This window comes from Ictidomys tridecemlineatus, chromosome 14 (genome assembly GCF_052094955.1).
Source record: "Ictidomys tridecemlineatus isolate mIctTri1 chromosome 14, mIctTri1.hap1, whole genome shotgun sequence".
NCBI classification, from domain to species: domain Eukaryota; kingdom Metazoa; phylum Chordata; class Mammalia; order Rodentia; family Sciuridae; genus Ictidomys; species Ictidomys tridecemlineatus.
Window position 1 is genome coordinate 61,543,950 of NC_135490.1, and position 24,455 is coordinate 61,568,404.

General features: G+C 39.7%; 1 protein-coding gene across 1 annotated transcript in view; it reads left to right on the forward strand.

Moving 5' to 3' along the window:
* The window catches only part of Kcnu1 (potassium calcium-activated channel subfamily U member 1), a 167,076-nt gene that overhangs the window by 135,507 nt on the left and 7,114 nt on the right, over positions 1-24,455 (forward strand). The window contains exons 19-27 of the mRNA XM_078031345.1: positions 2,966-3,068; positions 3,582-3,678; positions 6,743-6,967; positions 8,439-8,625; positions 9,527-9,663; positions 13,407-13,460; positions 13,790-13,991; positions 14,754-14,828; positions 17,809-17,948. Of these exons, the coding sequence (XP_077887471.1) occupies positions 2,966-3,068; positions 3,582-3,678; positions 6,743-6,967; positions 8,439-8,625; positions 9,527-9,663; positions 13,407-13,460; positions 13,790-13,991; positions 14,754-14,828; positions 17,809-17,948 (1,220 nt within the window). The remainder of the gene's footprint in view (positions 1-2,965; positions 3,069-3,581; positions 3,679-6,742; positions 6,968-8,438; positions 8,626-9,526; positions 9,664-13,406; positions 13,461-13,789; positions 13,992-14,753; positions 14,829-17,808; positions 17,949-24,455) is intronic.

The following is a 24,455-nucleotide window of genomic DNA, read 5'->3' on the forward strand; positions in this document are numbered from 1 at the left end:
GAGAGAGCAAGAGAGATAGAACAGTAGAGAGAGAGAGAGAATTTTTATTATGTATTTTTTAGTTTTTGGTGGACACAACATCTTTGTTTATATGTGGTACTGAGGATCGAACCCGGGCCGCACGCATGCCAGGTGAGTGGGTTACCGCTTGAGCCACATCCCCAGCCCCTACATGATAGGATCCTTGCAGGGTAAGTTGCTGTGAACATGTAAGACCAGAATGGTTTCAGAAAAAAAGAAATAGAGAAAAGAGTACATCTTCTTTGCTAGAGCACCTGCAAACATGAGCTCATAAGACATTGGCTTCATGTCTATCAAAACAACCCCCCAAAAGGCAGGCATAAAGGGAAAAAAATAGCTGCAGGTATCAATCATGTGTTGCACAGTGCATCCAACAGTAGACTGCTGAGAGAATTGTTCTCACCCAGGACACTTGACCTATCAAGTTCCAAAGGTGGAGGCCAGAGGCCGAACTCCAAGAATGTTTCAAGTTCCTTTTGACTGCTTCCAGGCAGAAGTACCACACTGTAGCTTGAGCAATGAGAAGCACATCTTGTGACCAGAGAACCACGCCTAGAACCATCCTCATCCTAAGCACATTCTTCTGAGGACCGTCTCAGATAACTCCTATCACATTTTTAGTCAGCCTCTCTCACACACAAAGCCTCTCGCCCAGGAGATTTCTGTCAATGGTCAGGATGTGGCCTTTCCTTTTTTACCTGGATGGTGTTCTACAGCTACTTTTCCCTTCAGTTGCATCAACTTTTACATTCTATTCCTTGTTCTCAAGTTCTAAGACTTCTCAGACTCAGATTCATAGAGATGATTTTTGGTCTCTTTGGGAAGATATATTTCTGCAAGCATCATGCCATTTACAAAGCATATGGCAGAAGGGAACTTTAGATAAGGACGGCAACTGAAATTGCATTAAGTTTCGCTTTGGCAAGGACATCAGATGGATGCCTTTAAGATGAAATGGGTCTCCTCCAGCCTTTTCTTTTCTGCATGTCTCCAACAGGTGTTTCCTGTAAGGCATATGTCTGTTTTCCATAACATCAGAATGAAGAAAGATGTCTGTGACAGCTTGTGTACATAGATCATGTTTTCTTTATGATAGAATAGTGTACAGTGATTGATTTGCTCTTCCAAGTCAAGTTAGAGTGTTCTTGGGACATCATCTTCCATTTTCAAAATGGGCGTTTAATTACCAGACCAAGGACTCTTCATCATAGGAGTAGGGGGAGGGTGGAGATGAAAAGAAATGGAAAAAAAAGCTAAAGAAAGTAACAAGAAGGAAAGTAGTATTATTCCCCGTGAACTCAAATGGAAAGAGTAGAGAAAAAGGAAGCCCTTTCAATGAAGATAAAATAGAAATTTCCAAAATGTTTTCAAACTTGGGAACATTATGTAAACACATCTTTTCAGAAATCTGAGGGATAGTGTCTAAGAAGTTACTTGTGGAGAGAAAAAGGTTCTGTTGAGTAAGTAATTCAGCCAGTTCTCCAAATCCTGTTAAAAAAAAACCAGGTCTTAAGTGTGTTTCCTTGTGAATCTCTTTCACAAGGTCAGCATAAAGCCACCACCATGGTTCTGTCTAGTACCATTCAGAGAGCCATAGGAGTTAAAATTCAGTACTGGGGTGCCGCAGTCTGGCTGGGCACAATTCAGGAGCCACTTGTCAAAAGAAACTAACTTTATTTTTAGAACTACAAACGCCAAACAAAACAGCTCCTCAGGAAAAAACCCTCAGAGCCCAACTGCCACCACCGGCTTCCACAAGCCTCTCACCCCGACACCAGCCTCTCCACCTCCCACAATCCTCCTGCTCTTGAGGCTGATTGGCTGGGTTGTGTGGGCGGAGCCAAAGAAATCCCCCAATGAGCATCACCGCAGAGAAGCCAATCAGCTAGATGTTGCTGGGGCCGCTGTGAGCCAATCATCAGCTGGCAGTTGGAAGGGCAGGGAAACAGCCCAATGAACATCACTGCAGAGGAGCCAATCAGCTAGATGTTGCTGGGGCCACTGTGAGCCAATCATCAGCTGGCAGCTGGAAGTTTGCTGGTAGCTGGAAGTTTGCTGGGGCCCCTTTGGCTGTGGCTCTCAACACTGGGGCTCATGAATTATTGATATTTAAACCACCCATCATATCAATTCAAATGAACAAAGAATCCGTTTTAGTCAAGCTGAACTTGAGGCTTACATTACATCTTCTGGATGGTTAAATGACTAGAACCTACTAACTCCACTACATTTATAAGTAGGCCTTAAATGCAGAGGGAGACAAAGGATTTGATCAAGGTCTTGTCTGATCTCCTTAATAATTGCCCTTTGCTTTTCCAAACTTTTCTCTAGAGCTCCACCCTCCCTACTCAGGTTTTGCTGCTCAGGTTCCCTCTCCCTCCCATGATTTTTGGTCTGAAACTTCTATAACTTTGAATAAGCTCTTTTATCTGAAAAAAATGTGACTATCTAAGCACTTTAGCGCTCAGAAAAACTCCTAACCCTCCATCCAGCACAGATGACATTAGGTTGTATTTCTCCCGAGACGTACAGGAAAATCTCACAGGAGAGTGATGTCATAAGCTACGGATTACCAGGGCTGAAGGTTTAGTGTCATGGGTAGGTCGCAAAAGGTATTTCAGCAATTAGTAACAAATATTTTTAAATAATTAAGTCAATTAATCAAATGAGTAAATAAATAAATATGTAGATAAGTAAAAAGAGTTTTTGTTGTTAGATAAATTTGTGAAGCACCGGATTATACAATTTTTAAAGGGTTTCTTCATTGTATGACTTTTGAGGACCTCTCATATGCTAAAGTGTAGAGTGAATCTCAAAAAGGGATTTTTTTTTTCAAACTTCAGAAAACAATCCCTCAAAACTTTTCCAACTACTGATAGACTATGGTACGTGATTTGGGGAAAAGGTATGTGTGTCAGTATAGGATGGACTTGTGCTTACTTAGCAAGCAGGAAATCTCGTGATGAAGGCTCCAACACAGGTCAAAGAGGCACAGGTTCTGCTCCCCATAACCACTCACGCACCCAGGCTGATCTTCTCTATCGCAGGTTAGGACAGAGTCTGAAAAGTCACATGAGGGCTTTTCACTACCTCAGTCATCCCTTCTTACATTTCACTGGACAGAACTTGTCATGTGCCTCCATATAACTGCTCAGGAAGGAAAGGAGAACCGGGTATTGTGAACACTTGTGACTTTGATCTCAGCATTATATTCCTGAGCCGGTTTTACTATTTGTTAGCTCTTTCCTTTTATCTATAAAATGAGGGGGGGGGGGATGTCCTTAAAGTCTCCAGCAGAGATGGAAATGCTCACCAAATATGGCAATTGTTTCTCATGTCCCTGAGTCCCCTTAAAGTTAACAGGAACCATGTGACTGGTTCTGGCACCATGTGAGCAGAAACTATATGTGTCACTTTGCAAAAACAAAGTGTTTCTTCAGCCATGAGGTAGTCTGGGCAGACTCTACTTTGGGCTCCAGGCTCTGATGAGTTTCACAACTTAGCTCTTTACACTGGAGCCCCAAATGGTCTCAAACTAACTTTTCATTCTCCATATTTAGGACTCTTCTAGGCAATACAGAGCAAGAATCTGACAAACTTGATGGCTCCGGCATGTTTCACTGGTGCAAAGCCGTCCCTTTGGAAATGGTAACTTTGGTAGGTGATCTTGTACCACCTATCAAATAAAATACATGATCCCTCAGGGTAAAGGATATTCTTCTGATTATAAGCACCTGTCATTTTCCTTTGTAAATGGTGAATTTGCAAAATGAAATGATATGCAATATAATCCCTGAGACATTTGACAAAGACTACGGGGATAATATGGTGGGATTTGAAACACCTTGATTTCTTCAACTGCACCTCCCGTTTTAATACTTTAGCTGACTCAATTATTTAGAATAATGCTCTTCTGAAACTTTGAGGTTTTTCCAGTAAATCTAATACATTTAAATCCACCAGGAAAACCTACCGTTTACAAGGACTATGCAGTCATTCCTTTGTTTAAAATAAACAAACATCTCCCCCAAATTACTGGATTTGAAATTTTACTTTTAGAATACTTTTTTTTTCTTTGAAGCTGGCCCTGCTTCTATTACACACACTAGCCAAAATATGTATTTCTTATATATAACCTGGGCAAATTCTATTAGATATGGTAAAACTAATCAGTTTACTGAAATGCTAACAACCAAGTTGTAAGAAGCTTTGCATCCTAACCCAGGCTCTTACATCTGTTTTCTGGATCCCCAACTATTCCCATTTTCCAGAGTTAAAAACTCAAGCATAATTTCAGGTTTTTTTCTCTACAAAAGTAACTGATACGTTTAACTAATAAAAATGATTGTTTGCATCTGTATGAACCCTATATGATTTTCTTCTCTATGACTAATTTATAATTATAATTTTTTTGTTGCTTTCCAAAAGTAGTTTAGTTTCTTTTTCCTTACTCACATTCACATAAACACAAACATCTTTGTGGCTCAGTGCCAATGTCCTGACTGAATATGTTCCAATTTCTGTAAAAGTATGATCAATCATTTAATCAGAAGTATCAAATTGTCATAGCTGTCATATCAACTGGAAGACTATTAGGGTTGCTGAAACACACCATTTTAGCAATTAGGTCTTATTCTAAACTATGCAAAATAAACATCCGTTGAGCAGGAAGCCAAACATGTTTGCAGTGGGAGGCAAATCTTTAGAAAGAAAGGTGAAGAAATCGAATTCAGATAAAGGCAGCCAAGAGACCAAGAAAGAGAAATAACATTTAATTAGAACATATTTATTAAGCACAAATTTCCAATGATAGATATTTCCCTTATGATAACTTGATATGGAATATAGGTCACTCAGAGCAGCCACTGAGTCCTTTAAGTGTAGAAGGGCCTTTTAGTTTTAGAAATGCTAAGGGTTTTAAAACTTGTATCTGTAAGGGAAAAGTTTCCAGACTACAAATTTCAAGAAGGCTTCAAACTTGGTTCTATTTGCAGAAGGATCAAGCGGAAATATTCAGTTTAAGCTACATCCTCTTCTTCCCCCAAAAAGCCACCATCTTTCTTAATTGGGAGACAGTTTTGTGCTCCAGTTTGTTAAAGAAATCGCCTCTCTAGCTGTGCCCATAAATGCATTCCGCCATGTATCTTGTTTCTAATTGTTTAGTTCTCCTCAGAAGAGTAATTGTTGGACTTCAGGCATGTTACATTAAATACCATTAGAGGCTTCATTATTCAAGTTAAAACTAATCAGATTAACTGCAGACAATTATTTAATAGATTTGGTTAAGATTCATATCACTCTCTAGCAAAGCTCTCCAGACAAATAGTTTTATTTCCCCTCACAAGAAGATCCCCTTAGAAAGAGAGTATTTCCCAGTATTTGCTAATCTGATCAACTTTAATTGGGGAGATGTCAGATGCTCCTTATTTATCCTGTTAGACTTTGTCAACCCCTGTTTTGTAGAAGTTTGTCATTTGACCTTAAAAACAACAGGCATAATAAAGAACAACATATCCATTTGAAATATTGTACATCTTTATGTGCCTAGGAATGTAGAACATGCTCACATGTGAAATTCAAATGCATTTAACTTGTTCTCTACCGGCTTCCCAATGTCCAAGTAACATTCATATTGGATCCATAGTTACAAAACAACAGTTAATCCCTCAAGCATGATGCTTTCAATATGTTGTTTAATTCCCGCAACAAAATTAATGTTTATTTTTATGTTTTACCATTTGAAACATAAAGAAATTGAGGGTCAGAAAAGTTAAAGTGACTTGTTTATTCACATGGCTAGGGATAGAGCCAGAATACCTAGTCGGGTCTTGATCTTCGTGTCCAGTGCACTTTGCATTCCATCTCAACACTATAGATGAGGCATCACCCATTCCCTGAAAGACTAGACAGATGCCTAAAATAAGGTTCCTACAGGAATATCAATTTTTCACTTACACTTGCTTTTAATGAGTCTCTATGAAGGAGGAGCCCTAATCTCAATAGATGTCCTACAAATTATATTATATTCGTCTTAGAAACAGATGTGATGTTAATAATTGACGTGTTTAGGATCAAATGGCTTATTTTGTAAACTTTCTTTTGGGTGCTTGGCATGATGAATTTCCTTGACTCAGGAAAGTTTATTGAATCAGTTCCGTGTATTAGGTTGAGCCATATGAAATGGCCAATACTCAACCATTCTTGACCTGCAAAAATGCAATTCCACGTGGTTCAAACAACTGTATGAAAAACCACTGAATGACTCAACATATTACAAACTTAATATAATTTTCAGGGCTCTCCAGCAGACTTAAGTTTGACAATGGAATTTGGAATCTCAGCTTTTCACAATCAGACTATAGCACATAGGAGGCTAAACACAAATAATAAAAATTAAGAAATATTTTCCCTATTTGACCCAGTGGTTTTCCATTCTGAAAACTAATGTTGATCTGAGTTTTACTTGATTCACTCTAGGTTGATAGGAAACTAAAAGAAGAAAAAGGTGAAATAAGAAGTAATTTCACAGAAAAGACACAAATTATAATTGCACCACTTAAGCCTAAGTTGCATTTTTATAAGCAATTTTCAAAACTCTATTAACTTTATGAAGGTACCACTGTGGATGTACCTAGACAAGTCAGGATGAGAGTAGGTGTCCTCCTTGAGGGACTCTTATCTTGTTTATGAAAATACTCAACTTTGGTGTGCTTATCCTTAGAAACGATCTGAAAAGTCAAAACATGATTTTCGGAACCACATCATAGCGTGCATATTTGGAGATGCCCACACAGCCCTGATGGGGCTTCGGAACTTTGTGATGCCCCTAAGAGCTAGCAACTATACCCGGCAGGAGCTGAAAGACATTGTGTTCCTTGGGTCTCTGGATTACATGCAAAAAGAATGGCGATTTCTCCGGAATTTCCCTCATATATATATTCTGCCTGTAAGTATCATATAAGGAATAATGAATATTTATAATGATAATAATACTAGAATTAATAACACAACAGTTTGCAATTGTATTCTGCATACCAAGGGCCAGAACTGTTCAAATTATTTTTAACTGTATTAATTCATTTAATCCTCAAAATGACCCTAGGGGATAGATATTAATGATGTTGAACTTCAAGTATGGAAAGAATAACTAACTTGCTGAAGATAACACAGCAATTTAAAAAAAATAAAATTTATATGTAGACATCAGGGTTTTTGCTCAAACTCTACCATATTTTATGGTATTTATACAAAGAAGAGTTTCTCTGCATTTCTGAGATTGATTCTTAATGGCCAAACCTAAGCCAATAGTCTTTGCACTCTTTCTCATCTTTTTTGGAGACATCTTATATGGAACACACTGTGCTACATGGTCCCTTATAAGTGTAGGAAATGTTGGAATTGGGTTTACATTTTTGAGATATAGATTTTCTGTAATTTGAATATTCTTCCAAAACTCATGTTAAAATCTAATTGCCATTGTAACAGTGTTGATAAGTGAGACCTTAAATTGATGATTATGTTAGCAAGGTTCTGTCCCATGAATGGATTAAGTCTGTTGTCATGGGTGTGGGATTAGTTATTGTGAGCATATGTTCCTAATTAAAGATGAAGTTTGGCTCCATCCTCTTTCGTGGGTGTGTGAACTCTTGCCATTTGATGTCCTCCACCATGATATGATGCAGCAAGAAGGGCTTCACTGGATATAGGTCTTCCATCTTGGATTTCCCATATTCTAGAATTATGAGAATTATCTTTATAAGTTACCCAGTCTGTGATATTGTATTGTAGCATCAGAAAACAGTCTAAGACAGGATCCATTTAGACAGGATGCTTATGTGGTATTGTAGTTCCAATCTGTTTCATTACTCTCATGGGTTTTATCCCAATGTATGCTACCATTTCCCTAGATAAAAAATCTACTATGTATGCCAAAGCATTTGGAATTTTTCTAAAATAATATTGGCAATATGTAAGCAATATTTTTCAAACTTCAAAAAGGTTTCTCTCAAAAATCAAATTACGTTTGCTCTATTAAAAAAGACATCACAGGGACAGGGGTTGTGGCTCAGTGGTAAAGCATTTATCTAGCACTTGTGAGGCCCTGGGTTCCATCCTCAGCACTACATAAAAATAAATGAAATGAAGGTGTTGTGTCGAACTACAACTAAAAAAAATTAACATTTTTAACACAAAAAAAATCACAAAGTTCTCTGTTCCACCTCCCTTGCTTCAGTTCATATGATGATTAGCATAAATATGTCATATATCAAGTAAATAAGTATTTAGATCAAGCCAGTAGATGCTGGAGATATTTGAGTGTGCAAATCACATCACCCACAAAGACCCACCACCATGAGCCATGATATCAAATCCTTTCATCTGAAAAGTTCCTTCTCAATCTGGTTTTCTCTCATCAGGGATCTGCACTCTATCCTGCAGACCTACAGGCACTCAACATAGAGAAATGTTCCATGTGTGCTATCTTAGCACCCTCATCTAAGCCATCGAGCAGCCAGACTCTGGTCGACACAGAGACCATCATGGCCACTCTCAATATCGGATCACTGCGGATCGTCCCCTCTACTGAGAAACATTCAACAAAAGGTCAGAATAGTCCTCCTGATAGGAAGAGGCTAGGAGAGATGAAATAAGGACAGAAAACTAACTCCTCTCTGAAATACTTTCATTAGGAAATATAAGAGAGGTTGGTTTAGATATCCTCAAAGATTCCTTCCAACTCTGACAATACTGTAATAGGAGTAGCCTACAATTATTTTCTCTGAAATTCTAAGTCAAATGAAGACCAATATCCATCTTCTAAAAAAATTCATGTAACACTGTTTTCCCATTTTAAAAAATCACATAATTCTAAGAGCTATTATTTTTTGTTGTTATTAATCTAATATCAGTGAACCTAGAAATTGGCATGTTATAATAAATAACAGTATTATTATTAATCATTTTTCACTGAATCTATAGATATTCAAGGTACAACTCTTAGTTTCATGGTTGAGAAAAGGAATTGTAATTATCTTTTACTCTTCAAGATGCTTTCAATGTATTAATTTCAGGAAATTATCTTAAATGTCCTTTATACACTGTCCCATTTCAGAATCAGATTGGGAAGAAATAGTAAGAGAACAGAGGGGATCTCTTTAGGGTGGAGATCATGTATTTTCCTCTGTGGATTCCTCCTAGCACCTATACAATTACTATCATTTATTAGATACTTAAAAAATACATATTGAATTGCAGTAAATAAGCTAGTGGGCTGGACCAAAATGTTACTGAGATTAATCCCCACTACAAAGCTGTGATTTTCCTTCTTCCCACTAACTGGGAAAAGTCCTACACCTTAGTATCTCTCCAAAAATTGACCACCACTCAACTGAATGTGAAAGTACTATTACTGCAGAATATTCTATATCTAAAAGAGACTTACGATTCAAGAAATAAAAATAAAACCTAATTGAAATCACTTCAAGATGAGACACTGGGTCCTCAGGCTACATCGCTGCTGACCACAGCTTATCCACCTTGTCTGGAAATATCAATGACAGTGTAAGCCTCTCCGTGATTATGGCTGTGGATAAAAATGTTCACAACTGGGAAACCAAAAGAACCCCAATGACCACCTCCCAGGTATTACTGTTAGTCAGGAATATAAAAGGTTTGGGGGACAGAGGAATAAAGGGGCAATCTAAACTTTGGTAGCTGAATAGAGCTGGCTACACATCCCCACTAAGCAATCAAATCCAACTCAAGATTTCACATTCAGAGTTTTAAGGGTTTTTTTTTTTTGAGAATAGATCTAATGAAAGAGTACTTCATGAATATCAAAGTGTCATACACAGCTCAAGTGAGGAGATGTGAGCCTTTCTTCTTTTGAAAGAATCAGAAGATCTATAAACAGGGTATTGTGTTGTGCCACAGGATTCCTTAGCTTAGCAAATAGAGTCACTCCTCATATTCACACATGATGTGTGTGTGTGTTTGTGTGTGTGCATGTTGTCGTTAGATGCATGCATGCTTGCAAGTGGACAGAGAAGATGTGTTCACTTTGAAGACAGTATCATGCATATAGAAATGAAAATGTGCACAATATGTAAACCTGATATAAACTGACACCATCATAAGCTATCTTGTTAATGGGCTGGATGAATAGTCCTTCCTATTATTATTTTTTAACCTCACTTCCTCTATGTGCTAGGAAAACATTAACATGTGATCCTAATTCTGGTTTCCCTATATTTAGTGATTTTCATATATTTATTTATTTACTCATTCAACAAAAATATGTTGATTTTGTGTGATGGGTCAGGTACTTTGTTACAGTCTAGAAAGTAGCCCTTAGGTACCAATTGACTGGTTTGGTAGAAGGAGATAGAGGAAAGAGTGGAATAGGAATAGAAAGAGGAAGAAACAAGGAAGGAATGTCAAACTATTTGAAAGATCATAAGGAGTGAGCAGGCAATTTCCCCAAAGATAAAAAGAAAAGTACTTGTAGGCCTTGCACCATTCCTTATGTGAATGGGATTTTACCCATCAGAGTGATGGGAAATTTGGGTCCACATAGACTCTAGCAACCTACCTGACAAAGCTCATCAAGTCTGCTTATCTGATAGTAAGCCATCAATGAAGTTTTAGTCTGAGCACATTTTGAGGAGGCACATGAATAATTGCTCAGGAATTTCTCCAATTCCTGTAGCATCATAAGAGTCAGTCTGGAGTTTGAATGTAGAAATTTCTAATCCTCAGAGAAACCTCTTTGTCCCTCTTAATCAGTCTTCCCTTTCCATATTAATAATCCTCTTGCACCATATTGATTGAAGAGGCGTAAACTCTCCCCTAAGCATTGAAAATATGAAGGATTGTGCAATCCCTCCTCCCTGAGTACCTCGGGGGAGGGGGGTTCTTTCCCTTTCCTTCAGTCAGTGGTTCTCAGCCAAGGGCAGTTTTTCCCCTCTGACAGTGTATGGTGACAGCTTTGATTGTCACAACAAAAGGGATACTTCCAGGATTTAGTTGGCAGAGGACAGAAATGCTACTGAACCTTTTCCAACTCAGAAGGACAGCTCCATGTGATAAAGAAATGTCATCAGTACGAAGATTGAGAAACCTTGTCCCAGCATATTTGGTGAGCCTTTTGCGAGGTCATTGGGCTTGTCCACATCTTCACACCATGACAAACCCACATATGAAGTTAGGACAGAGATTCATACAGCATGTTAGGTTCGAGGGAAGGACAGAGTAAGGGCTCTGCAAAGGTTCCTAAGAACACCGGGCCTCCTGGACATCTTCATGGCAAACCCAAAGGTTTTTCAGTAATGCTCTAATTATTGCCCTGTCATGTCACGAGAACAGGTTGGCAAACCTAGGTACTGAACTAAATAATCTGTGGCATAATCTAAACATATAACGGTAATTAAGTCTGACAACTTAATACGCTACTGAAATTTAAATGTACAGTAGTAATCTACAATTAAGCAATCTTTTGTAATAGCACCCTGCCAACCTGGAAGATTTCAGGTATAATACGATGTACTATTAGGCAGCAAAAATATTGACATTAGTAAAATATACTCAGGCTATGATCTGACGCTTATTCAAATTAACCATCACTCTATAAGGGAGACAGAATTGAGGTGGGAATTCCGTTGCTGTCCTTCAATCAGCTTTGGAAACAGATGTTTTATGCAGTCACCTTAGCTAAAGTGGATGTTTCTGCACACACAGAGCGTTCTACTCCAAGTAGAATTCCCAAGTCCTCTCAGCAGGGAACTGGCGTGAGAAAGTAGGATTCAAAGGAGGGTTTCCCCACTGAGATGTTTCCCCTTTGAGGGAAACTGATCCCAATATTTTACTAAGGCCAGCTACACATTGCATATCTCATAGAGGGACAAAGTAGGTACTCTGAGAAGGACATGAGCTTTGAAACGAGTGCTGATCAGAAAACTCCACCCATCAGTTACAAGCCAGTGACAGGGGACAAGGTATGCAAACCCTGAGTTTCTCCTTATTCTCCTGGAGGATCTAGTCACACTCCATTCACAGAGTTGATGTGACGGTCATGTAATTCTCTTTTCACCTGGCAGTGTCTGCTCTTCACAGCCACCAGAGGGATCCTTTACAAATATTTATCAGATAATCTCAGTTGCCTGATTTAAATTATAATGTTGACCAGTAGTAATTATACAAAAATTATATAGGGTCTTGTGGGCTGATGGGGAGTTTGAATTTCCTCCTAATTCATCCTGTTCATGCTGGACCTTTCCTACCTTAGGTCTCTTATTCCATTCCTTCTGCCTGAAAAGGGCTGTTTCTCATTCCTCAGGATATGTTCCGCTGTCAAAGATGCCTCCCTTTGATCCCCAACTGGAGTCACCTCCCCATCTCATTTATTAGTCTCTAAAGTTTTTTGGGGTTTTATAGGCATGACTATCTGAATAAAATTGTATTTGCAACATGTGACATGTAGCTGGGTCAGGGACTGTTCTTAGTCCTCGAGTGAAGTCGATATGATTTAAGTGTTTGTAGAAGGGAAGGAGGGAGGAAATGAGGGGAGGAAGGGGAAGGAAGAAAGGAAAGAAGGAAGGGAAGAAGGAGGGAAGGAAGGAAAAAAGGATGGAAGAAGGGAGGCAGGAAGGGGTGGGAGGAAGGAAAGGAGGGATAAAGCAGATAAAGCATCTTGTACATCCTGAGAATAAGGTAGAATTTCAATTCCCTCAAGTATTCCTGCATTATAAAAATCTCAAGAGATTTTTTTTTCAGTCCATCACCTGTAAGATTTATCTCTAGCCACCAATATAAATTTACCTCTTAAAAAACTGTGGATCCAGTTAGCCCTCTAGGCTTCCATTTCTTCACCGACAACGAAAGGGCTTTAGAAAATTCCTGAGGTCACTGCTGGTCCTAACTGTAAGCCAAGTGCATTGGGTTGATTATGGGAGCTTCTATATCCATGACTGCATCAATGACTCAGAATATTAGTGAATGTCAGAGTTATATTCAGCTCCACTGTGCATTGACAAGCAATGTCTCTTTCACTGAATACTTCTTGGGGAGATGGAGGATGTGTTAAATACTGTAGTGCATAGATTTCCATCTGGGGGGAAAAAGGATCTACCTTTGGATTTCATCTTTTCCCCTGTCTTGATTTCAGTGGCTGGATTCTCTCGTCCTGTGTCTGTTCTCAGAAGGCCTCACTGACATGCTCATCTCCATTCACTCCCTATCCCACCTTCCCTCCCTCCCCTCTCCCTTATGGATCACCTAGCTCAGTTCCATAAAAGACCCTCTTACTTTTTCATTCCCAAAGCAATGGAGAATCTTCATCAAAAGCAGACTTTGAATTTTTACAATATTTTTTTTTGTCTGTTACATAGCATCCTCAGAAAAGTTCAAGAACAGGGATCAACCGTTTTGAGGCCTCACTTATGGTGAGGTAGTTAACATTTTATTTATTTATTTATTTATTTTGCCAGGGATCAAACCCAGGGCCTTGTGCATGCAAGGCAAGCACTCTACCCACTAATTAACTTTAAAAAAAATGTACCCTCATTTCCCATAGCTCTGTCTCCTTTATACTTTTTCCTTTAACTTGGAGACCAGTATTCTCATATCATGCTTTTTAAAGACTCTTCAAAGTTCACTACTTGAGGAAACCATGTTCCAGGCAGGTGCTGTATGTCATCCCCCCTTCTAGGGTGGAGGCTCACACCAGATTGAAGTGTCTTATCTCCTAAGGCAAAAGGAAAATTGTTTATAGATTGAACACAACAGTCAAGATCCCCAGGTGGTACCTCACCCATCAGCTCTACTGAGCAGAAGGAAGACATACACAAGTGCCTCTATCCAGAGAAGACCTCCAAGAAAAGGATACCAGGAGACAGAATTTATTTGCCATGTGTCCAAAAACACGGATGGAGCAGCACTGCCACGTTGTGAATGGTTTCCTAAAAGTTCTATAAGTAAATTAATGGGGTTTGAGGAACTGACTGAGTTATTACCCAGCACCATCACATCATGGAGGATAATCATATCTTAATTATGATGTCAATAAGCAACTCCAAAGAGAGCTTTGACAGTTTTGGCAATCCAGTCAAAGTGTTCAAAGTGTTGTTTAGAAAATATGCACATAAATGTACACACGCGTACATACTACCCCTCTCAAAAGGAGATGCCCAGGAGACCTAAATATAATTGGCTATCTTCATCTGATGGATCCACCACACCTGGGATTACACCCAAACACAGATGGAAAGTATTTGGAAAAAACTCTTTACAGACCTGTTTCTACACTAGTCTCTAAGCAATACAATATAGTATTTAGGTGCGTAGCATTTGCACAGTGTTAGGCATTATAGGTAATCTGTAGATAAAAGATATGGGAGAATGTAGATAGGTTATATGCAAACACTATATAACTTTATAAGAAGTGTTTTGAAAAGAAAATAAAAGAAGGGATTTGAGTAATCAAGGGTTTTGGGGTTTATGATGTTTCCCAGAACCAATTCTCTACAGAAAAGGTCCAACCGTAATGTACTCTTTTTTTCTAAGTATAGAAAAAGATTTGGGATTTGAGCTTGAGAGCAAATTTGTTAAGATAAAGCATCAATTCACATTGTGTTCTTATACATCCTTGTCAAGGTTTGCAAGCTATTTTATTTACATTTGTGCTCTCTTTTTGTTGTTGTTGTTGTTGTTGTTGTTGTTATTGTCTCTGTCTACAGAAGTGTGTTTGCTTGACTTCAGAGACTCTTGTGGGAAATCAAAATGCCGACGAATCCCCACCCTCACTGAACTGAGTAAGTTGGGTTTCAAGGGCAAAATTCAAAGCAGAAATCTTTATGATGCATAATTGATGTCCCAAGGTTCTTTTTTAGAATCCACAGTCTCAGGACTGAGGAATCAGAATGGGACCTAAAGAGCTTTAAGTGCTTGGCTTCATGTCATGGTGGGTTTTTTTACCTGACTGCTGACTTCGTCTTGAGGAGCCTATTCTATCTTGGTGTCAGGGAGCAGGAATAATATCTGACTTCTCCATTCTTCTGGATAACAGGAGAGGGAGGGAGACCAGTAACCAGCTCAGTCTTATTCAAAGGGAGGGGACGTGAACTTGAGGATTGCTAGATCTCCTTGTAACTGTATCTACCCATCATGAGACTTTTCCCCATGACCATCTACCCATCATAGGCAGATGAAGCATTCAAGCTGCAGACTTTGAGGAGGTGCTCATTCCTGAGGTCATTAAATTTTAACTCCCAAGTATCTCCTTTGCATCATCTGAATCCCAACTCTCTGTGATGTGCTTCTAATATGGAAACACACCTTGGAAAAATTACAAAATAAGCTGTAATCTCTCATCAACATCTCATGGAAAATGAACATGTATAAAACTTTCTAAGACCTGAGGAGCTCTCAAGCAGGAAGCAGTGGGATGGGGGTGGACAGGAAAGGAGGTTTGGGTGCATTTGGAAGGTGTTGATGGAACACTGTGGGACATGCTGAGATTCATGGCTGAGAAGAACTGAGGAGAAGGGGGAAAAACAAAGAGGAAAATGATGTCTTCTTAACATAAATTGAGCCAACTCAAAGAAGCTCTCATAAGCTGGTCCTAGGCATGTGATTTGACTGATTCTATGATATAACAAAGTGTTTAATAGGCATTTTGTGATTTAGAACACCTAAGCCCAGTGGGACATTGACCAAATTACATGAACAGATCTCTTAGTCCTAAGAATAAAGTAGGGGGACTTGGAGAAGAATCAGTAGCCCCCTCTGCCACCATGGGAGCTGGGAATCAAAGTGCAGCAGGTGGGAAATACCTAGTCACCTGGATCCTGGGCCTGGGCCCATAAATTCAGCTTTGAGCCCATCACTTCCATAGGTCCCAAACTGGTACCTGCCAGCATATTTATAAACATCTTGAGACTGTCAGCTGCCGTTTTTATTCATGTATTTTTTCTTCCCATTTTGAACTATCTTTAACTCCCTGTGTGTACATATACTAAATTCATGAATTAGAAGACTGTAAGTCAAAGTGGCTCAGGGATTAGCTGGCTTCTTGCTAGTCCATAGGTACATCTGGTCACTCTCCAGGGACTCACAGATTTTGTTCAGCCAAGTATTTTCTGGCTCCAGGCAGACCTCATCAAATTAGCCTAACAAGTCACCTGCCAGCTCACTCAATTTCTTGTTTCTTTGTCTGGCTGGAAAGGGTCATACTGACATGGGAGCTGCAGGACTGACGGTTAGCACTTTAGTACAGAAGGTACAAGGGCCTGCAAGAAAACAGCTAGGAAATGTGAGGACACTGGTTTAGAATGACACGGTGAAGTCGGGACAAAGGCTCCTGAGGATTGGCACTGCAAGGAGAGGGAAGTGGGAGTATAGGAGATGTGGGTTGGTATTAGTCATGCCCTGCTCATCTTTTATAAAAATATTGCTGTTCTCAGAAGAAAACGATTCACTAATACCACCAGTCTGACACTTCCCCCTAACTTACTGAGAAATAATTTAAAGAATTAAGGAATAATCCAATCTCAGTAAAGAATGTATTCTGGATTGTATGTCCAGTGAATTCGCTTTGATCTGTAATATCAAGAACTATAATGTCAAGCACTGTGAAGTTTCTAAGATTTTATCCTACTTGCAATCTAACAAGTTAACCTGCCACTGTCTCATGGATGCTGGTAGAACATAAGACCTCTAAGTCAGAGACAAAAAAAAAAAAAGTTTGTTACTTACAAAAATAACAGTAGCCAGAGTATCATCATTTTTGTGATGGTTGCCAAAGTTCTGTTTACCACAGAATGACATGAAGAGGTCCAAATGATACCTCCTGCATCCACAGTGGATTGTTGTACAAAAGAGGAGCCAGAGTTTTGGAAAACAGAATCTTTTCCAATTGTATAGAAAGTAGCAGCTCCATCTTCAATGCTTCTTGCTATTCAAATGTTTTTGAAGCAATAGTCCAGGAACAAAGGCAGCCAGCCCTCTGTTCTCCCCAACATCAGCCAGTTGTATGGACTACAGACTCTGCTTACAGGGGTCTAAGTTGTAGCCTCGGGTTATTTTGGTACTGCTGTACTGTCCTCATGAAGAAGATTCTCTAAGCCCTTGCTATTCAAAGCATGGTCCACAAATGTGCAGCACTTAGGTGCTTGGTAGATGTGTAGATACTCAGACCCCGCCCTGGACTGAGGAAATCAGAATCTGCATTGTAATAAGGTTGCCAAGCAATTCTTGTGCACAGTAAATTTCAAGAAGCCCTGCTTTAACTCACTCTGGGCTCAATTAACTCTAGGAACCTCCATAACACCATGTTATATAAAATGCACTGTGCCTGCCCTCCCTTTGTCCTGGTGGGAAATAGCATCTCTACCTGCGTACTGCCTTTCTATCTGGGTCACATGGGTGGCCAGATGTTCCTTGTTAGTGCCTGTTTTCCCAGTGCAATTGTTCCCAGTGCCCCCTTTTGTTTCCAGAAGTATTCTGGTTGGAAAGATAAATTGGATAAGGGTGACCCCGGGACACTTCCCTGGTCAAACTGAGCCTGGGGTAAAAGAATGTTCCTTTGATGGTGAAGTACTCAAGAGGGACTCATATTTTTAGGGGAGGACAATATTTGAAAAGGAAAAAAACCATGTAGTGAGTTAAGGGTAGAAGCCACAGAGACATTAAGACACAAATCCTTTGCTAAGTGATCACCCTTGGCCTGCCTCACACGGAAACCCCTATCTTCTTGTCTGCCTGCCTTTCCCTTTTGCCTCTCTTACCTTGCAGAAAATCCTTCCAACATCCACTTTATTGAGCAGATTGGTGGACTGGAAGGGAACTTCACGGGGACAAGCCTGCATCTGAGCGCTTCCTTTTCCACAGGCGCCGTCTTCTCTGGCAACTTCTTGGATTCCCTCCTGGCCACCGTAAGTCCATTTAAGCCAAGAAGTCCCCCAAACCTCTTGGAGAGAGGTGAGTGGGTGGATTAAGGTTTGAGGACATCACAATTCACAATTCCGATTTCTCTTTGATTAAAAAAAAAATTGCACATACATTATTTCATCTCTCCTCAAAACTGCTTGAGGAGAGAAGCAAAATTTTGAGATGATCAAGATTATAAACTTGAGGCCCTGGGAACTGTGACATTTGATGCTAGCCCTTCAGCTTTCAGTGCATCTCCACAGACCAGGGCCTTTGGTTTCAGAACCTCATGGATACTACCTTCTCTTCTCTCTACAATTTCCCAACAACTCTTTCAGAAGTTAGTTCTAAGAGATTCATGGGTTTCATGGAAAAAGGTTTGGCATTAGGTAGTGTGAATTTTACTCAGAGTTAAGTCAAATCTTCCTCCACCATTGTCCCTCTTGTGTGATGCATTTCTGAGTACATGGTCACTGTTTAGTTTTCAGCAGCTCTTTAGCCATAAGGCAGATCCCTAGCATTCATTACAGGATTCCCATAAATAAAATCCACTAGTCGTCAAATACCTATCAAACTCCTACACTGTGCAGGGATACAGCAGTGACGAAACAGACCAAACTCCATCTATGTGCAGCTTGCACTCACAGAAGAGACTGACATGAACATCAATATGTAATGTACAAAGGATGCCAATCACAAAGACTGAGGAAAGATGAGATAGGAAATGTAGGGTTTGGGGAAGTAGTTGCAGATTTCAGTATGTTCCCAGGGAAGGCAGCATGCTGTTCAAGCTCTGGAGGAAAGGAAGATGCACACCACCCAGATCCTTGGGGAAGAAACTATACAGGCAGAGGCCAGGAGGCAGCTGCCCAGACTGTTGAAGGAATTGCAATTTGATTAAGAAATACAGGATCTGTGTATGGCCATTTATAATGACTGCAAAAACACCTGAAAGGAAATACGCATGTTCCACTACCTCAGAGTTTTCCTCCTAAGATTTTTCAGGGGAAGGATTACAAAAAGGTCCAAAGTCCAATATGCACTTGCTTAAAGGAACAAGGCTCTGAGTACAGTTTGAATGTACTCAGAATGTACTTCTGGAATGCTGTGTAGAAGAGGCACCATTCCTGAATGGCATGCTTGTCTCAAAGCAGTTTGCACATTTAGGGGAATGTGACCAGGACATATATGTTCCTCTCCTGACATCAAGGAAGGTATTATGTGGCCCTTGATTCTGCCTTTCTTAGCCATGGAAGGGTTTCTCATGAACCCCAGGGAGATACCACTGCTTCAGGAATAGTTTAACATTAAACAATTTTGTGGGTTATCAAGTTTCTAAAGGGTTAAGTAACATACAGCCCCTGACTGAGCCAGAGAGGGATGCATTGGAGGGAATCAAGTCAGGTTACTTTTCTGAGAAGGTGACTCTGTCAGACAGAGTGTTGTATCACTGTCTGTCACTGATATGTCAATTAACTTGCCTGGAATTAATGACTGGAGTGTCAGGCAGAAGGTGACTTCTGATGAACTTGACCTGTCGGCAGGATGCATTTTAGATGGGTTTAAGCTCCCAGATCTTTTCAGAAGCTCTTAAGTGGCAGGAAGCTTCATGCCTTAAATTAAACTTGAGACTTAATTAAACTCCACTGCTCCACTGGGCCACACAGGCAGAATAAAGCTACAGATTCTATTTAGAGTTAGTCAGAAGGCAGTGTCTTGGTGTTTTATACCTCTATCACAAAATACTGGAGACCAGGCCATTTATAAAAACAATAGAAGTTTATTTGGCTCACAGTTCTGAAGACTGGGCAGTCCAAGGGCATGGTGCAGTCATCTGTGTGGCATCTGGTGAGGTTCTTTCTGCTGTGTCATCGCACCGTGGGAGGCAAGAAGGCCATAGAGCACATGCAAAAAGATAGAGAGGAGAGGGCCAAACTCATCTTTGTTATCAAGAGCCCACTACTGCCATAAACTAATCCACCCCAACAATAATGGTATTAATCCATCTATGATCTCATAACCTGATCATGTCTTAAAAGTCTCACCACTTAACAGTGTTTAGTGTGGAGTGTTTCCAACATATGCTTTCAGCAGGGAGTATATTGAACCGTGGCAGGCAGAATAGATGATGAAGGGTTGGAAGAGTAGAAATAAAAGAAATGAACATACAACGTAAGCCAGCATAGGAAACACCAACTTGATAATTAAGTCTTGAGCCAGGTGTTGGCGCCTAGGCTTAGTGCTGACTTCCATAATGCACCATGAGCGTGACCTTGACCTTGGGCAGTCAAGATGAGAAGACGATCCCTTGCTAGAAAACAAAATGAGCTACATAAAATCTCAGAAGTCTTTTCTTAGGCTAGATGGTGAAGTCCATGAGAGAGAGACAAAGTCAGGTAAATGTGCCCTATATAGGAAGTTGTCACATGAGGTTACAAGCCACGCTGGACCATCAGCTAGCTGTTAAAGAGTCCTGATAAGTGTGTTATTTAGGACTGGCTCTTGGTCAGCTGTCTATGGAATGGGGATGGCAATGGAGCACCAGGGCAGAAGGCACCACGTATGTCAAGGAGGCTCACAGGGATAGTGAACCTCTAAATACCTATCTGGTAGCCTTCTATTCTAGCTATTACATGTATCTTTAATGATGTATGGCACAGCAAAATGAACACACTGTGATAATGCTGAAACGCTGAGCTAAACCAGACTACTGAACGTAATCAGTGAGTGCTGTCCTCTCTTGTTTTCCTTTCCCTGGATGATATCCTATCCAACCATTCACACAGAAAGAAAAACCAACCTAAGGATGAGGCTGGAGTTGTCCCTGAGCCTCCAATGTCACAGGCTCCTCCCCTCTGGGTACCATTTGATTTTGGCTGGTCTCTGGATATTACCACCTGGTCGCATGGAAATAGCCTCAGAGAAAAAAGAGAACATTCACCATCATCTACTGGAAATACCAGAATATGCAGATGTTCTCAAATCCTACACTTTATTTTCCTTACACAACAGAGTATCTCCTGGCTGAGTTTGGGAGGAAGCAAAGACATCATTCTTCCCATCTAGTTAGGATGTCAGCTATGGGCTCCATGGCTATCATCCCCTCTAACATAGATCCATGGCAGACATCATCAAGATCCACAGCTCTTCTCTCCTAGCTCATACCTGCAAATCTTCCCCACAGTAGACCTCTAGGCGACTAATTCTCATAAATTCTGTTGTTGAGATGTTACCAGTAACAATAGCAATATCAGTCATAGGAAGAGTAGTATCTTTCAAGCATTTCTCTTGTGCCAAGACCTTGCTAAAGCATATTGTATTATCTTGTTGATTCTCCTGTCAACTCAATTAAGGAAATACTATTCTTAGATTTATTTTATAGATAAAGACTCTGAGGCTTAGAGGGGTATAATCTGTCAAAGGCTACATCACTGACAAATAAAAAGTTGTTTTTAAACCCAACTTTATGTGATTCCAGAGACAGCCCTCACCACCACAATCAACTTCCCCTCCAGAAACCTAGTTCTTTATTACTAATATCTTTCCAATGCAAGAATTTTCAGGTTTTTCTTAGAGGAATCCAACTCTCTGAGTGCTCAGAGATTGCTGAGGAGACAGGCAGAAAAGAGACACAAACGTGCCCTCCCACACTGCTCTCTCCTTGATTAGAGCAACTCTGCTTTTTTCTGTGCCATATTTGAGGCACAACTACATAATATTTCATTGGAAGAAATATTTCTATTGCTAAAAAGACTTTAGAAACCACTCCCTACAAATTAGAATATAACAACCAACAGAAAAGTATAGGAGTATCCTGTTCTCCTTTCCAAGACAGGTTTCCCATTTCCAGTCTGAAGTCCTAAGTGGGAGGCAAGATTCAACCATTCCCTCTATTTTTTTCATTCCTTTTATACTATAATGTCCCTGCCCCAAGAATATCTTAGGGGTTAGGCTCTTCCAACCTGATGCCCACCTCAAGGTACCGAGAGATTGGGTCCCCATGGCTGTACCATCAGTGGGTATAATTAAACTAAAACTGTTTCTTTCCCAGATGCCCACACTAACAGGAGAGCAAACCTAAGAGATGTCTTCAGAATAGACTCTCCTGGGAAAAGGGGGCTCACACTTCAGCAAACAAACTGTTAAATAAGAGAAGAACACCAGCCTCAACTTTGATCTTGGTGAAATATTTCCCACATGATGTTTATGGGATTGCTTCCTTCCTATATGTACTTGGAAAACTTCATTGTGACTTTCCATCTTTCCCTCCCAATCATCCTTATAAATTCTAAGGAGAATGAATGTACAAGTCCCAGGATGCAGCAAAGCCCACAGTAGTGTGTGATAAAGTAGTCGCCACTTAGAAATAATGAAGTCTTATATTTTCACACAAGTTAAAAATCTCTACATTGCGAAGGATATTATATATTTTCACTGAAATATAATGGTTTTTATCTCCAAATCTCCAACTGATACTGTTAATACTGTTGACAATATTCCCTGGTATACTACCTAAACTCCTGTCCCGTTTAGAAGAATTTGTCTATACCTAATTCATATTTGCTTTTAAATCTTTATCAGTTCAGTGCTACGAAAACTAAAATATGGCAAGACCAGTCAGGCCTATGTGCAAGAATCCTACATAGCTTTACAACTAAAGAGTTTCATAAATAGACAAGAACTTAGGGAACACTTTTCCTGTACTTGTGAGAAAACTGAAGCCCACCGAAGTTAGATGAAATTCTCAAGGTCTCTCAGCTGGTTAGTTGCAATTTTCCAACCATAGAGCCTCACTTGGAGTTAAAAGTTATTTCCCAAAAGATGTTTGATCTTAAGTCCTTTGGAAAAATCTCAGAATAAAGAACAGCAGATGGCTTCGATATTAGTATGTATACTATTAGGTAATATTCCAGATTATGAAAGAGACTTCATGTTTTATTGCAGTTAAAAGCTTAAACAACTTGGGCTGCAACATTTCCAACATTGGAAACTCAATGTTAGAAATTCTAGTATTCTAATACATGCTATTGCATTAGAATTGCAGTCCAAAGTCCAAAAAACATTTCAAACACATTTTAACTTTGAAATTTTCTAGAGAAGGAAAAGAAAGAAAACAAGCAAAGGAGGAAGAAAAGATGGAAGGGAAGGGAAGGAGAGAGGAGAGGAGAAGAGAGGAGAGGAGAGGAGAGGAGAGGAGAGGAGAGGAGAGGAGAGGAGAGGAGAGGAAAGGAGAGGAGAGGAAAGGGAAGAGGAGGGGAGGGGAGGGGGGAGGAAAAAAAAGTGAAGTTGTGAAAGGTCAATAGCAAAGAACTCCAAATAAGAATAAGGAGATGAACTCACCTTATAAGGGTGACATATAAATCCCATTATTTTCCCCAATTTAGAATTGCAATCCTTTTGATGTCAAAACTGAAGAAATGATATATTCAAAGGCTAAGCCTCTCAGTTAAATATGTAAAGCACACGTTTCCCTAGAGCCATCAACAGCAGGATAACCCAAGAATTTACACCTTTTCTTTCATCAGAGGAGAATTATTCTAACCGTATTATGTTTGATCACTCACACTATGGCCACATGTGCTTAAACGGATTGTGGCTCAACCTGGATTTACATCCTCTATTTCCTCCTGGATGTCAGGGGACTGATTCCTAAAGCACCTTTCTGGGTGCTGGTGGGATGGAACAGAGAAGAAATGCAAGTAGATTCTCCCAGTCCAAGGAATAGAGTGAAGTCATCTTTTAATCCAAAAACTGTTAACAGTTACATTGATTTTCTCTAAATCCGTATAACTTATGTTATTTCTTAAGTTAACTTGTACCAGCCACCTCTACATTTTACTAGCAATATTGGTTTGTTAAAACTCTCCTGCCTATTGTCGTCAGTAAATACCTTTACATCCCATAAACACCTGCCCCATTCAAAACAAGCACTTCTAAAGATGATGTTAAGTAGATTAAGGCCATCCTCTGAGAAAGCACATAATTTCAAGGAAGGATTTCTCTGCTATGAAAACCAGCAGTGTCAGAATCTCTAGGGTATTCTTTAAATTCTCTCTTCCACTTCCATTCATCAATTCTGATTCAGGAGATCTGGGATCTCATAGATCTGCCCTTGTTAGTGTAACTCCAGGTAATCCAGGTACATGAGAACTAATAATAAAGGGAATAGAAATTAGTAATAGGTATATTTCATTAAATCCTGCAAACAATGATAGAAGGTAGATATTGTCATGTTAACTTTAAAGGAAAAAAAATGCATAAATTGCCCAAGAATACTTGTCAAGGGTGTGACAATACAAGATTCAAACTCAGGCCTATTTCATATAAACAATTAACTATAAAATACAGAAGAAGGAAATAGAGTAAAAGCCAGAGGTCATGGGATCCTAAAGAGAAATAAGCTTTATTCTGATGAGGAGACCCAAGCTGGTAAGAGATGAACAAGGTGTCCAAAAGCAAAGCCGGAAGAGAAGAAAAGAATAGGTCAAGCTGCTACAGACTGACGAGTGTGT